Source organism: Nicotiana tabacum, chromosome 17, assembly GCF_000715075.1.
Source record: "Nicotiana tabacum cultivar K326 chromosome 17, ASM71507v2, whole genome shotgun sequence".
In the NCBI taxonomy this organism is placed as follows: Eukaryota; Viridiplantae; Streptophyta; class Magnoliopsida; order Solanales; family Solanaceae; genus Nicotiana; species Nicotiana tabacum.
In genome coordinates this window covers 77434859-77450566 of record NC_134096.1, presented here as the reverse complement: position 1 = coordinate 77450566, position 15708 = coordinate 77434859, and the positions used below count along the sequence as shown (strand labels likewise).

Sequence of the window (15708 nt, the reverse complement as noted above, 5' to 3'; positions counted from 1 at the left end):
TTATGCGAATTCCATTGTATCAAGGCGTTATTAAGTTGGCTCTGATCTTGATCATCTAACTCCAGCAAAGAATTGAACTCTTGAGAATTAAATGGAACTTTCTTTCCCCGAATTGTAACTTCTGACACTACATCATGCTCCCCTTTTGTCAATGCATGTCCCTAGGCATAAAATTCACGCACAAGCGTGTCATTGATGTGGTCGAGTTTGCTTGAGTTTTGTATCTCCTATATCTGTTTCCCATGAGCTTCCTTGGGAAGAGATTTTCTCTTATGTTCTTTAGCTTTGTTTCCACCTTTTGAATTACTTTGCTTCAATGTCATCTGTGCCAAAAAGAACCAGCATGAGTGCAAGTGTAAACTTACCCAACTTAATCTAGACTATCCTACAAACATACACACACACAAAAATAAAATAAAAAATAAATAAAGGAAACAAAAGAGAACAGAAGAATCAAGAGAAAAAGCGAAAAAGAAAAAGAAGAAAAAACAATTGCATATGTGCAAGTCATATAACTATGCAATAGCGCTAGGTTAAAAACATGAGCAATGCGAGAGCGCAATTCCTCGAGCTCTTCATACTGGCCTGGGGCATTTAAACTTGATCACATACTCCCTTTACATTTCAATTTCTCCAATTATTAGCAAAATAAATTCACAATATTGAGGTTCATTTCCACTTATTGCATATTAGTAATGATCAAGAAAAAAGAATCACTCTCAATAAGACCCACAATTTAATCGAAATTCAGTCTCAAACTCATCAGTTGTGAGTAGTTTCATGTTTCCTCAGGATATTTCTGCTCACTACCTCAACTTTCCACTTCAATATCATCTGGTTTAACCCATAATTTGGCCAACCTTAAAATTCCCCTTTATTTTCGGCATATGAGTAAAGAGAAATTTCATAGAATTAGGCTTCAAAGTGCTATAAATTGCTCAAAATTTCAGTTAAGACTACCCCGCTTGGCTGAGTTCATTCAGTCATTTATTCAAACACCTCGTAGGCATAATGGTGACTGAAGTTTCTCACAAGAATCTAGTGCTTTAGCCCCAGATTTTTACCATGTAGTTGCCTTCAACAGACACCCACAACAGCAAACACCAGTCACAATCTCATAAACAGAAAAATCTTGGCAAGAAAAGATGAAAGCAACGAGGTAGAGACGGAGAAGAAGAAAAACTAGCGAGTGTATTGAAAATTTGAGGTGAGAGAAGAAGAATATACCTGAGGAGCTTAGACACGATACCTTTGACTGAAATTGGCCGAAATTTTGCTGAGCTTGGTGGTCGAAGGTGTGGTTGGGGCGTTAAGATCGTGCGTGGGTGAAGAGGGTTAGGGAGGAAGAGAAAGGGAGGGTACACGTGGGTGATGACCAAAGTGCTTTTATTTTAACTTAATGTTAGTTTTAAACTTACCTGGTCTCAAGTTCCTTGTGTGACCCAAGTTTCATCTACATGACCCACGTATCTAGGCCACGCATCTCAATTCCCTTCTCTACTCAATTGTTGAAGGTACTGGAACTGCCCACGTATAATGTGTCACCCACGCACAATGGCCATGCAGCTCCTTTATTAAGTATTCAACTTGCACACTTTCAACATAAATATTTATTTAAGCAAAAGCTAAAAATGCAGCTAATCCACAAAATAAAATCAAAATAAAAGAATTAAGCTAAGAACTTGGGTTGCCTCCCAAGAAGCGCCTTATTTAACGTCGTGGCACGATACCAAAATGATTCACTTTAGAGTCCCTTTGGGGGTTCCCCCAACTCAACTTCCGAGACGACTTTTCCTCCATCAACTTCACCAAAATAGTGCTGAAGTAGTTTCCTATTCACCTTGAATATTCTCATGCCATCTTTGGATTCCAAATCCACGTTACCAAAGGGATACACATTAAGAACTTTAAACGGTCCATACCATTTCGACTTAAGCTTGCCCAAAAATAATTTAAACCTTGAATTGTATAGTAGAACCATGTCCCCTGGGTGAAATTCTTTCTTCATGATCTTCTTGTCATGGAGGTATTTCGTCCTCTGCTTGTACAATATTGCATTCTCATACGATTGGAATCGAAACTCATCCATGGCATTAATTTGTGACACCCTCAAGTTTGCCACATCAACCCACTCCAATTTAAGCTTCTTTATGGCCCATAAAGCTTTGTGCTCCAATGCAACCGGCAAATGACAAGCCTTTACAAATACAAACTTGTATGGAGACATACCAATTGATGTCTTGTAGGCCGTCCTATAAGCCCACAGAGCATCGTCAAGTTTTTTTGACCAATTCGTTCTATTTGTATTAACTGTCTTGGCTAAAATGTTCTTTATCTCTCTATTGAAGTCCTCTAATTTCCACTAGTTTGTGGGTGATACGGGGTGGGCACCTTGTGCTTGACTCTGTACTTCTCTAGCAATGTAGCAAAGGATCTATTGCAAAAGTGCGAGCCACCATCACTAATGATAGCTCGTGGAATCCCAAACCTCGTGAAGATATTTTCTTGAGAAAAGTTGTAACACTCCTTGCTTCATTATTTGGGAATGCAACTGCTTCAACCCATTTAGATACGTAGTCCACAACCACAGGGATGTATTTGTTGCTATACGAACTCACAAATGGACCCATAAAATCGATCCCCCATACATCGAACAATTCCACTTCCACAATTGGCTTCAAAGGCATCTCGTGCTTCTTGAAATGTTGCCTTGCCTTTGGCATTGATCACATGCCCTGGCAATATCATTGGCATCTTTGAACAATGTAGGCCAGTATAACCCACATTCAAGGACTTTTGCGGCAGTTCTGTTCGCACCATGGTGTCCTCCATATAGAGACTCGTGGCAATCCTTCAAGATTTTGTTCCCTTCTTTCTTTAAAACACACCTTCTTATGATTTTGTCAACACAAATCTTGAACAAGTAAGGTTCATCCCAAAAGAATGAGTTACTATCCCTCAAGAATTTTTTCTTTTGGTATGAAGGAAGCTCGGGAGGTGGTAACCCGCTCACCAGGAAATTAGCCATGTCTGCATACCATGGAAACTCTTTATCTTCAATATCTGTGACTGTAAATAGTTGCTCATCAGGGAAGCTTTCATTTATCTCTATAATTTCCAAAGGCTCCTCCCCTCAATACGAGATAGGTGGTCCACCACGTGATTTGCAGTGCCTTTATGTCCTTGATTTCTATATCAAACTCTTGTAGCAATAGAATCCATCTAAGTAACCTTGGCTTGGACTCCTTTTCAGCCAGCAACCTTTCTCCACCCGTTGGCCTAACACTGCTCCAACAGCCACATCACTTGCATCGCACATTACTTCAAAGGGCAGCTCCCAGTTGGGAGCTTTAATGATGGGAGCAGTGGTTAAGCGTCACTTCAGTTCTTCAAAGGCAATCATACACGCCTCGTCAAAATTGAACATGGCATCTTTCTCCAACAGCTTGCATAAAGTATTTACCAATTTGGAGAAGTCTTTAATGAATCTCCGGTAAAATCCCGCATGCCCAAGAAACCTTGTCACACCTTTCACAGTATTTAGTGGAGGAAATTTGGTAATGACTTCTATCTTTGCTCTGTCCACTTCGATGCCCTGCTTGGATACCCTGTGGCCAAGTACAATACCTTTTTCCACCATAAAGTGATATTTCTCCCAGTTCAAGATGAGATTAGTTTCCTCACATTGTTTTAATACCTTAGCCAAGTTGGCCAAACAACCATCAAAAGATTATCCAACAACGGAGAAGTCATCCATAAGCACCTCAAAAATTCTCCACCATGTCAGTGAAGATGGCCATCATACACCGTTGGAAGGTGGCGGGTGCATTGCAAAGACCAAAAGGCATCCTTTTGAAAGCAAATGTCCCTAGCCATCTTGGTCTTCTGGGGCAATTTGAATTTGATTGTACCCCGAGTAGCCATCGAGAAAGCAATAAAAAGCACGCCTTGCTAACTGATCTAACATCTGATTCATGAATGGAAGTGGAAAATGGTCTTTCCTGGCAGCTTTATTCAACTTTCTATAATTCATGCAGACTCTCCATCCGGTGACAATTCTCATTGGAATCAACTCGTTCTTATCGTTTGGCACCACTGTTATCCCTCCTTTCTTGGGCACGCATTGCACTGGGCTAACCCACGTGCTATCTAAGATGGGATATACCAATCTGGCGTCTAACCACTTTATGATCTCCTTCTTTACCACCTCTTGCATCGGTGGATTTAATCTTCGTTGGTGCTTGATACTTGGCTTACAATCATCTTTGAGTTTAATCTTATGCATACAAAAGGAAGGGGATATCCCTCAGATGTTTGCAATGGTCCATCCTAATGCCAACTTATAATTTTTTATCACGTCGAGCAATAAAGATACATGCACACTAGATAAAGAAGATGAGATAATAATAGGTAAAGACTCGTTAGGGCCCATAAATGCATACCTTAAATGTGAAGGCAAAGTCTTCAACTCTAGCTTTGGTGGCTCAATGTTGAATGGCTTAGTAGGAGGACTGACCCGATTTTCCATGTCAAGAGACAATTTCTCGGGCTTGTAAGAATGGGAACCAAATCCCTCCAAAGCCATCACAGCTTCAATGTAACCTTCCATGGCCTCATTTTTCGAATTTAGGAGGACAGCCTTCAAGGATTCATCATGAAAGAACTCTTCCCTGTCATCTTCCACCATTTCATCTACTATGTCTACAACGGAAATCACCCCATAATCATGTGGTTGTTTCATTGATTTCTGGATTTGGAAAATGACCTCTTCATCATTCAAATGAAATTTCAGTTCTCCCGCTTCTACGTCACAGATAGCCCGTCCTGTAGCTAAGAATGGTCTCCCAAGTATGATGGGAACCTCTCTATCAACTTCGCAATCCAATATCACAAAGTCTGCTAGAAAGTATAAGCGATCCACCTTAACAAGAATATCATCAATAATTGCCAACAGCTTTTTCAGAGTGTGATCCGCCATAAGTAGCTTCATAGTGGTAGGCCTTGGATAACCCAAACCCAATTTCTTGAATACATCATAAGGCATTAGATTAATACTTGCCCCCAAGTCACACAATGCCTTAGCGAAACTTGTCACACCAATAGTGCACCGAATAGTGAATGCTCCCGGGTCTTCCATCTTTTTCACTCCAGTCCGTGAAATGATTGCACTACATTGATGTGTTACTTTGACTGTCTCAAAGTTGATACATTTCTTCTTGGTGACCAAGTCTTTCATGAATTTGGCATACCCTGGAATTTTCTCAACTGCCTCTACAAAAGGCACAATGATGGTAATCTGGCTCATCATGTCATAAAATTTCTGTAAAGTCTCTTTTTTGTTGTTTGATAAATCTTTGCGGATAAGGAGGAAGTGGCCTGGGAAATGGTCGGTAAGCCTTTGGAGTCCTTATATTCAACTCCTTGATTGCTTCTTTTTCTTTCGTATGGACATCAATTACTTCTATTGAAGTGCTAGGTGTTGGTTGTAACTCTTCGACTATAACTTGCTATTCTACTGATTCCTCAACTTGTGGAAGTTCAGACACTTTCAGAAATGTTATCTCTTCTACTTCATCATCTTTGATCACAATAGTTCTTCCTTTAAGGACTTTACCATTTCTAGTGGTAATGGCAAAGATGTGACATGTACCCTCGTTTCCCTTAGGATTAGCAATAGTATCACTTGGCAATGCTCCACGTGGCCTCACATTTAATTGAGAGGAAATCTGAGCCAGTTGAATCTCAATCTGCTTGATTGATGTGGTATGAGAACTGACCACATGATTCATTTCACTCCTTTCTTTGTTGGACTGCTCTTGCTTTTTGATCATTCTTTCCATCAAACCTCTGATTTCAGGATCACTAGAAGATTGCCCCTGACTGTTGTAGGGCCTTGATTGGTTACAGTTCTGAGAAGGTCCCCCATTGCGATTTTCTTGATTGTTGCCATTCCAACCTTGATTGTCTTGTTTCGACCAATTTGAACTACCTCCTTGCCATTGGTTGCCATGTATCCATTGCCCTTGGTTGTTAGCACTTTGTTGAACTCCTTAGTAGTTACTTACATAAATGCTTCCTCGTTTTGCACTTGGTAACATTTTTCTTGAAAGTCACCATCTTGATTTGATCCTTGGGGGGAAAAAATGCCCTCTTGACTCTGAAATTGGTTACCCATTATTGTTTGATTAAATCCTGAACCTTGAACACTGTCCATGGCATTAACTTTCTTTGGCATTTGGTTCTTGGCTAGAAACTTCAAGATTTTGTCAATTATGCAATTTTTTTATCCTTGAGCTTCCATTTGCTTAGTCAAGTGTGCCATAAAAGGATCCTCTTGGGGCACATTAGCTCTAGATTGCCAAGCGACTGATATGTCAGCCATTTCATCCAATATGTCTTCAGCTTCTTCATACGTCTTGTTCATTATATTTCCCCCAGCCAATTGGTTTACATAGGTCTGATTGGTGGTATTAAGACTTCGGTAGAATGATTGCAGAAGCATGTTGTCAGTCATGTCGTTGTTTGGACATTCCTTAACTATTCCACGATATCTCTCCCATATTTCATGTAATGTCCCTGTGGGATGTTGTCTAAATCCCAAAATTTTATTTCTCAATATGGCCATTCTCCCCGGTGGGAAATATTTGCCCAAGAACTTCTTCACAAGTTCGTCCCTTGAGTGAATTGAGTGATTTGGCAATCTCTCCAACCAATATAAACTTTCTCTCTCAATGAGAACGGAAATAACCTCAATTGTACTGCTTCATCCGAGACATTTGGTTGCTTGCTCATTTGGCATACATCGATGAAGTGCTTGAAATGTTTGTTGGCATTTTGATTGGGATCTCCTATGAAATATCCTCTATCTTGAAGCATATTAATCATCACACTAGTGATTGTGAAGGTACCCCTATCCTTGGTGGTACAATCGCACTAGCATATCCTCAATTTCGCACCGCTTTTGGTGGATCTTGTTGTGCTCTAGGTGCATGTGGAACTTGTTGTTGAAGTGGTAGAACTTGTTCATTCCGTTGGTTTCGATTTGCTGCTCGGCGTGCACGGGGTGCTTCCTCGATAGGACCTAAAAGCAGAACGCCAAGATCTTCTTCTGCCATCACAGTCTACACCAAAAACAAACGGATCAAAGTAACAACGAAGAAAAGATAAGAACTCGAATAAACACACAAGAACACTAAACTCCCCGGCAACGACATTGGACACATTCAATCTTACTCTCAAATTGAAAGTAGTACGGTTGATTGCAATAATAAACCCAACAAAGTTGGGGTTGATCCCACGAGGAGTATGGTGTGTGCTCGAATGTCAAAGCGTGTGTGAATTTAACGAACTTAAAGTAATCTTCAAATAAAAGATTTATTTTCTGCAATTACTTCTAAAATTATGACTACGAAATTTAATCAAACAGAATGCGAAAATAATTAGAGAGTAGTAATCAATGAGAGAAAGCATTAGGGCTGCTCATTCTTTGTGTATGCTATGCTATGGGTATAGATGTATTCGATTCCAATCAATCAAACATGTGTTATGACAAAAATATCAATAATACTAACTTAGTAATTTCCAACACTAAGAGGTTTTTACTCACAAATGCATTTCCAAGCTATTTAGAGCTCTATGCAATACAATTGTTCATGACCAAGTAAGAATCTCCATATTCCTAGTTTGATTCTATTAATTGAGATGAGATTAATTCCTTGCTAATTTCTTTATACCTAAACTCAGTTCCACTTTTTCAAGTTAGAACTAAGTGTGATAGGCATTAATCTAGTGTTTGCAACCACCAAATTATACAAGAAAATATGGAGTAATTACATAACATAATATTTAATCAAAGACGAATCTATATTAATAACCCATAGTCATAACACCGCTCCGGATTCACAACCCGAGCTAATGAGTTTAGCTAGACATGACAATAGAAGAAACAATCAAACTATCCTTTAATCATGTCATTGATACTAATAGAGAAGAAGATTGAGAAACTGTTATGTCACCTGTTAACCCTTAGGAAAACTCACAGCCACTTGTACAATATTCTTCTATGTCAAAAGTTGTCAAAAAAGACCTAAAAAGTACTATTTATACTATGACAAAATTATCCTCTTTAGGTCTTGCGTGCCCTCTCCCCTCCCCCCAGGATGCGTGGCCCAATACTCTATTTCTTCAGCTCTCAGTGCGTGGCCCACGCAGGATGCATGGCCACTTTCAGAACATAAACTTTTAGCCTCCTAGTTCTCCAACTATGTGGGTGACCTGCGTGGGTGACTTGTGTGGCCCACGTAGGATGGACGTTTGTTTCTTTAGCTTTCTTCTTTAGTTTTGGCCTGAATTTAATGGTTTTCTTGCAGGTATTTGATGATTTTCAATCTCTTAATTCTCACCCAACTCCTGACCTGCAATTATATCATTCAAAATATAATTAGTCCATTAATCACATCAACTGGGGCATAACTCTATTAAAAGGCATAAGAGAAGTTGGAAAAAATATCAACTTATCAATACATTATAGATTAGATGGGTTCATGGCCTTTATATGAGAGGTGATCAGAATATATGGACTCGCAAGCTACCAGCTGATTGTAGCTGGTATTGGAGGAAACTGAATTCAACCAAGGCAGAGATGATAGATTGGTATAATAATGGTATTTACTGTCTATCATCTAGTGGTAGATACTATGTCACTCGAAGTTACAATGCTATGCTGGGTGACATGCAGAAACTGAAAGTAGCAAATTTAATTTGGAGTTCTACAATGCTTCCTAGACACAGGATTATAGTATGGCTGGTTAATCAGGAGAGATTACGGACAAAAGAGAGATTAGCAAAACTGCAGATTCCTATTGACAACAACTTAATTATGCTGTTTATGTGATGAGGCAAAGGAAGAAACTTCCTCATACCTATTCTCTGAATGCAAATGGATATCTGAGTTGAGAGTGATGGTGGAACAATAGTCGGGTATAAACATGCAGAGGATGGGGATTAGCCAAAGCCTAATGTAGTTTAAAAAAAGGCACCGGAGCAGAATCAAAAATGAAATAGCAGCGGACATTTGGGGAGCTATGATCTACCATACTTGGAGAGTTAGGAACTCCAAACATTTCAGGATGAAAATGTAAATAGAGAGACAATAGTAACACAAATCAAGTAGGAAATAAAGGAAAGGATAAGACATAAGAAATGTTCTAGTGCATATAGAGGCAGTATTTTGATTCATAAGTTCTGTAATTAGCTTGCTTTGTCAGAGGCTTTGAATTGTTTAACACCCTTCCTATAACGTGGTTGAAAATTTCGAGTGCTCTTTAGGTGTATCAATTTTGTTGGTTTATGGTAATATATTCACAGTTATTACCCAAAAAAAATTAACTTATTAGAGATATATCTTTTGGGAAGAAATTAGAAACTTGAAAACATAGTTGATTATAGCAAAATAGATCAAATACACACCAAACAAACTTTTTAAATTTCAAGTCTTTGCTCGAATCGCGTAAATGAGGAAAAAAAAAAGGCTCATCAAAAGTTTGCATTTCAATTTTCAAACGAACAAAATCAAGATGAGGGCTAGCTCACTTGATGAGATCCTACCTTCTGTAGTTGAAATAGAGGGTTCAAACCCCATCAACAGCATATCCCCTTCTCCCTTAGATGTAAAAACAAAATGACAAAACTTGTTTTGAAAATGGAATTGAAACATTAAAATTCAAATAACAACATTACGGTATCACGACTAAGAATTTTGTCATTTGAATTCTATTCATTTATGAGTCATTAAGCAATACTCATGGGCGGCAACACAAATATCTTCCAACCATTGTATATTTGCATCTAATATATAGACCCAAAGGCAACACCAAAGTATATCACAAAATGCAAATTTTCCTTCTCACTGATTACTTTCATACCTCGCAACTCATTACCCTTTTATTTTACTTTCTAATCACATACTACGATTTACTTTTAGAGGATCAACTAATTGTAAATCATTCCAACATGAAACTCACCGGTAGCTTCACAATTCTTAGTTCACATGTATTAAATTCTGATTACGACAGAGTTGTCACGCACAAATGTACACGAGAAACATCATAGGGGGAAAAAACAAGAAAATATATCAAAATAAGCGATAAAAATTGGAGATCGTATTCCCTTGAGTGAGTGTTTAATGTACGCTACTGATGTTTGACATATTTCGATATGTGTTGATGTTACTTTACCCATGTTTTAATCACTTTTTGATGTTATTTGATCTTTAAAATGTCCAACATGGTTTAATTATTGGTTTTATGACTAATTAAGTTATGTGTGACGATTTAAGGTATTTGGAGTGCAAAATATGAAGAAAAGGTGGTCTAGCCAGAGGAAGAAGGGTTGGATCCGTCGCATCCAACCTAGAAAAAAACATCATCTTTTGTGCACCCTTAGCAGTGAAGTCGGCCCATAGCGTCCGCCATAGCATCCGAAACTGGGAAGTAGAAGAGAAGGGTGGATGCGTCGCATCCACCCTCGCATGCAAAAACTGGGAAGTAGAAGAGAAGGTGGATGCGTCGCGTCCACCCTCACATGCAAAGTTAAGAAATGGAGGACGAGGTGGATGCGTCGCATCCACCTTAGCATCAACCCCTGAAGCCGATTTGGACTAGGGTTAGGAGAACTCTAGCCCACGACTTTTGGACGCAATATATAAGCTTAAAAACGCTTTTTTTTTAGGGAGGGAGATATTGGAGAAGGAAAGGAAGCTACAACCAAGTTCTAAAACCACGGAATTCGTCTTGAGTTCTTATTCTCTCTTAAGTTTTTTATTCTTATGCAATCTTTTGAAATTTTGGATGATTGCCTGAATATGAGTGGCTAAGAACCCTATTGTTCTAGGGTCATGGGTATACATGAATGTTGATGTTTGAAGTTTAATTTGACGACGTTGAGTTTATCATATTGGGTTGTTTATTTAATTCTGTTTTTAATTATTTTGCTGAGTAGCTAACAGTGAAATACTATCTACGAATCTAGAGTTGAACTCGAAAGTGGGAACCCTAGATTGCATATAGAAGTAAATAGAGTAAGTTCTCAAACCCGGGAATCGGGGAACGGATTCGCAATTAGGATAGACATATACCTAATTGCCTTACTCGGTTGCAATACAGGAATTGTAAATGCGTTCTTGTTAAACTTAATTCCATAGACATATAGGTATTAAGTTAAATTGAATAGGCGAGTAAGGACTCGACAGATTCTTATGAGTGAAATTAACCCTGTGAATCAACAATTCAGATAAATCATTTAGTTATTTTAAACTAAGAATGCAACATGAATGTTAGATGACCCATGACCCTGGAATATTATATCCTATTGATTGTTATTCAAAACTATTTAAGTGTTGTGTTTAATTCTTAGCAATTTATTATTTGATAGTCTTTAGGTAGTAATTTAGAAAATTATATATTTTGTTAGAAACATCTTGAATCAATAAGCTATTCGAGTTTGAATTAGTCAAAAGTTAATCATAAGTCTTCGTGGGAACGATACTTTATTCACTACTTTATTACTTGACGACCACGTATACTTGCGTGAGTGTGTTTGGACGCGACAGCTACCAGTGCCGTTGCCGGGGACTTAGAAATTAGCTACGTGACTAAGTTAAGCTTTTATTAGATATTTGTTCAAGTTTTAATTTTCAGTTTGCCTTGTTTGTGTCAACGCAGGATCTTCTCTCGAATGCAGAGGAGTAGAAGTGCAAACAACCTCATTCCTCTTGATCCAGAAATCGAACGAACACTACATAGAGTGAGAAGGGAACTCGAAGTTAGAACGACAATAGAAAGAGAGTTGGACATCGTAGTTCAACCACAGCCAATAGAGATGGCAGGTAATGAAGAGCGTCCGGTGATTGAAGCCGCAAGGCCCAATCTTGCGAATATGACTCAGGCTATTGTGAAGCCTGATATCACTGGGCATTTTGAACTCAAACAGTACATGGTACAGCTGATTCAGTCCACAGGACAATATGTGGGTCTATCTCATGAGGACCCGCAGAGGTATATTCAGAACTTCTTGGAAATTACGGACACTTATAATTATCCGAACGTTTCCAAGGACTATGTCAGGTTGACACAATTTCCTTTTTCACTGTTGGGGGAAGCTAAGGAATGGTTGCAAAAGGAGCCCGCGAACTCTATCCACACTTGGGATGATCTAGCAAGGAAATTCCTGATCAAGTTTTTCCCAACTAAGAAGACAAAGTCGCTGAGGAGCCAAATTCTTGGGTTCCAACAACGGGATGACGAGACACCGCGTCAAGCTTGGGAAAGATACAAGAAGCTACTCAGAGACTGCCCACATCATTGTCAGACTGATGAGGTATTGGGTCACACTTTTGTTGATGGGTTAGATGAAGCATCAAAGATGAATCTTGACTCAGCTTGTGGGGGTAGTTGCATGGCAAGGCCGTATAGTGAAATACAACTCTTGCTAAATAACTTCACTGCTAACGACCATAATTGGCAAGGAGAGGGGGATTCAAGAAGGGGAATTAAACAGAAGGCAGCCGGGTTGATTGAGCTTGATGACTTTTCCGCCATGAGAGCCGATATAGCAAAATTGGCAAATCAGATGAATAGAATGACAACACAACAAATGCAACATGTACAGCAGATGTCTATTTGTTGCGAACTATGCGGAGACAGTCATATGATTGATATGTGCCCCACGAATCCTGAATCTATATACTATGTGGGGCAACAAAACAGAGGTTCTATGAATCAACATGCACAATATGGGAACACTTACAACTCAAACTGGAGGAATCATCCTAACTTCTCATGGGGCGGAAATCAACAGAATCAGAATCAGTATAGGCCTCAAGGAAATTTTACTCAACCTCAGAAGCCACCCCAACAAATAGAAGAAAGTACGAATGACTTGCTAAAAAAGTTGTTGCTAGACAATCAACAGCTCAGGACCGATTTCAGAAATCTTGAGAGGCAAATGGGGCAGTTAGCAGCAAACCAAAACACTAAACCTACAGGCTCACTTCCCACTGATACAGAGAAGAACCCTCAAGTTAATGCAGTTACACTTAGAAACGGGAGGGAACTAGAGGAAGTGCCAAAGAAGATAAAGGTAAAACCTATACCTGAGGGGGAGCTGACACCTAAGGCAATACAAGAGTCAAAGAAAAATGATGCAAGTTCAGAGCGAATGGAGGTTACAAGGCCACCACCACCTTTCCCCCAAAGATTGCAGAAAAAGAATGACGATCGCATGTTCAACAAATTTCTCTCTATGTTGAGTCAGGTTCAATTAAATCTTTCATTAGTGGATGTACTTCGTGAAATTCCAAAGTATGCTAAGTACATAAAAGACATAGTGGCTCACAAGAGGAAATTGACTGAGTTCGAGACGGTTGCACTTACTGAGGAGTGCATATCAAGGGTCCAAAACAAGCTTCCCCAAAAGCTTAAGGATCCTGGCAGCTTCACCATTCCAGTGCGAATCGGTAATATTGACGTGGGACGTGCTCTTTGTGATTTGGGTGCAAGCATAAATCTGATGCCTTTATCCTTGTTTAAGCAATTGGGTCAGGGAGCTCCGAGACCAACCACTGTGATGTTGCAATTAGCTGATAGGTCCATAGCCTACCCCGAAGGAGTGATTGAAGATGTGCTGCTGCAAATTGGAAAATTCATCTTCCCAGCTGACTTCATTATTCTAGACTTCGAGGCTGATGAACAAGTTCCAATCATATTGGGACGACCTCTCTTGGCTACTGGTGATGCAATAATTAAAGTGAGAGAAGGGAAAATGATTATGAGGGTGGACAACGAGGAAGCAGTCTTCAATGTCTACAAAGCAATCCAACTTCCCCGCCACTATGAGGAGCTCTCTATGATATCTGTTGTGGAGGTGGATGAGAAACTTCTTGACACGAGTGTATATCTAGACGATTCTCTAGAAAAAGCAATCATGATGTTTGATAGCTTGGAGATGGATGATGAGGTTGAGGAGATGATGCATATCCTAGATGCATCATGTGCTTACATGCAAGGAATAATCCCGTTTGAGCCCCTGAATAGGCCAAGTGGCCCCCCACCAAAGCCGTCAATTGAAAAAGCTCCAAAATTGGAACTTAAACCCCTACCCCCTCACCTTCAATATGCTTATTTGGAAAGTTCTGACACTTTACCTGTTATTATTTCTTCTCACTTGTCTAAATTACAGGAAGAAAAGCTATTAAGGGTGCTACGTGAGCACAAGCGAGCAATTGGGTGGACAATGTCTGACATTAAAGGCATTAGTCCAGCTTTCTGCATGCACAAAATCCTCATGGAGGACGGACACAAGCCAAGTGTAGAGCATCAACGCCGACTAAATCCAATCATGAAAGAAGTGGTAAGAAAAGAAGTGATTAAGTGGCTTGATGCAGGTATTGTATTTCCAATCTCTGATAGTAAATGGGTAAGCCCCGTTCAATGTGTGTCGAAGAAAGGGGGGATAACCGTAGTAGTTAATGAAAATAATGACTTAATTCCTACAAGAACTGTCACTAGATGGAGAATTTGCATAGATTATAGAAAACTGAACAATGCCACCCGGAAAGACCACTTTCCCCTTCCCTTTATTGACCAAATGCTTGATAGATTAGCTGGCCAGGAATACTACTGTTTCCTGGATGGTTATTCGGGGTATAATCAGATTGCTATAGCCCCAGAAGACCAAGAGAAAACTACATTTACATGTCCTTATGGCACGTATGCGTTCAAGAGAATGCCCTTCGGTCTTTGTAATGTACCTGCGACTTTTCAAAGGTGTATGATGGCTATTTTTACTGACATGGTTGAAAGATTTGTAGAAGTATTCATGGACGATTTTTTTGTGTTTGGATGTTCTTTTGATAGTTGTTTGATAAACCTTGATAAAGTGCTTGCTAGGTGTGAAGAGACGAACTTGGTGCTAAACTGGGAAAAGTGCCATTTCATGGTACATGAAGGTATAGTTTTGGGGCACAAGGTTTCAAAAGATGGTCTACAGGTGGATAAAGCGAAGGTGGAGACGATTGAAAAAATTGCCCCCACCGACATCCATCAAAGGCATTCGCAGTTTCTTGGGTCATGCAGGTTTTTATCGTCGTTTCATTAAAGATTTTTCGAAAATTTCTTCTCCTTTGTGCAGGCTTCTAGAGAAAGATGTTACCTTCAAGTTTGATAATGCATGTCTGAAAGCATTTGAGGAGCTGAAGGGAAGATTGGTGACTGCACCAATTATCATTGGCCCCGATTGGGCACAACCATTTGAGTTGATGTGCGATGCAAGTGACATAGCAATCGGAGCGGTGTTGGGGCAAAGGAGGGATAAAATCTTTCACTCCATTTATTATGCGAGCAAAACTATGAATCCAGCTCAGATGAATTATACAGTTATTGAAAAGGATTTGCTTGCAGTGGTGTGGGCGTTTGACAAGTTCAGATCCTATCTAGTGGGAACCAAAGTCATCGTCTACACAGATCATTCAGCTATCAGGTACTTATTTGAAAAGAAAGACGCCAAGCCGAGGCTGATTCGTTGGGTCCTCCTCTTGCAAGAATTTGACTTAGAGATCAGAGATCGAAAAGGGACAGAAAATCAAGTGGCCGATCATTTGTCCAGATTAGAAAGTCGGGACCATGTAGCTGAAGGAGGGTCAATCAAAGAAAC

General features: G+C 39.6%; 1 protein-coding gene and 1 non-coding gene across 2 annotated transcripts; both read right to left on the bottom strand.

Moving 5' to 3' along the window:
* Window positions 1-227: 227 nt before the first annotated feature.
* On the bottom strand, window positions 228-3319 carry LOC107781325 (uncharacterized). Its single transcript, XM_016602012.2, has 4 exons — window positions 3232-3319; window positions 2715-3069; window positions 1841-2252; window positions 228-323 (listed from the first exon to the last, which is right to left on the bottom strand). Exons 1-4 carry the CDS (start codon window positions 3317-3319, stop codon window positions 228-230), a joined length of 951 nt encoding a protein of 316 aa, XP_016457498.2.
* An 8939-nt stretch (window positions 3320-12258) lies between these two features.
* Window positions 12259-12365, bottom strand: LOC142172253 (small nucleolar RNA R71). Its single transcript, XR_012701627.1, has one exon. It is a non-coding gene; the product is annotated as a small nucleolar RNA R71 (small nucleolar RNA).
* Between the last annotated feature and the right edge of the window lie 3343 nt (window positions 12366-15708).

Excerpts from the sequence above, each read along its gene's own strand:
- LOC107781325 (XM_016602012.2), bottom strand. The coding sequence starts at position 3,319 with ATGTGCGATGCAAGTGATGTGGCTGTTGGAGCAGTGTTAGGCCAACGG. Across the intron at positions 3,070-3,231 it reads GAAAAGGAGTCCAAGCCAAG|TCACAGATATTGAAGATAAA; the intron begins GTTACTTAGATG and ends AACTATTTACAG. Across the intron at positions 2,253-2,714 it reads GCATGTGATCAATGCCAAAG|GACGGCCTACAAGACATCAA; the intron begins GCAAGGCAACAT and ends GTGGGCTTATAG.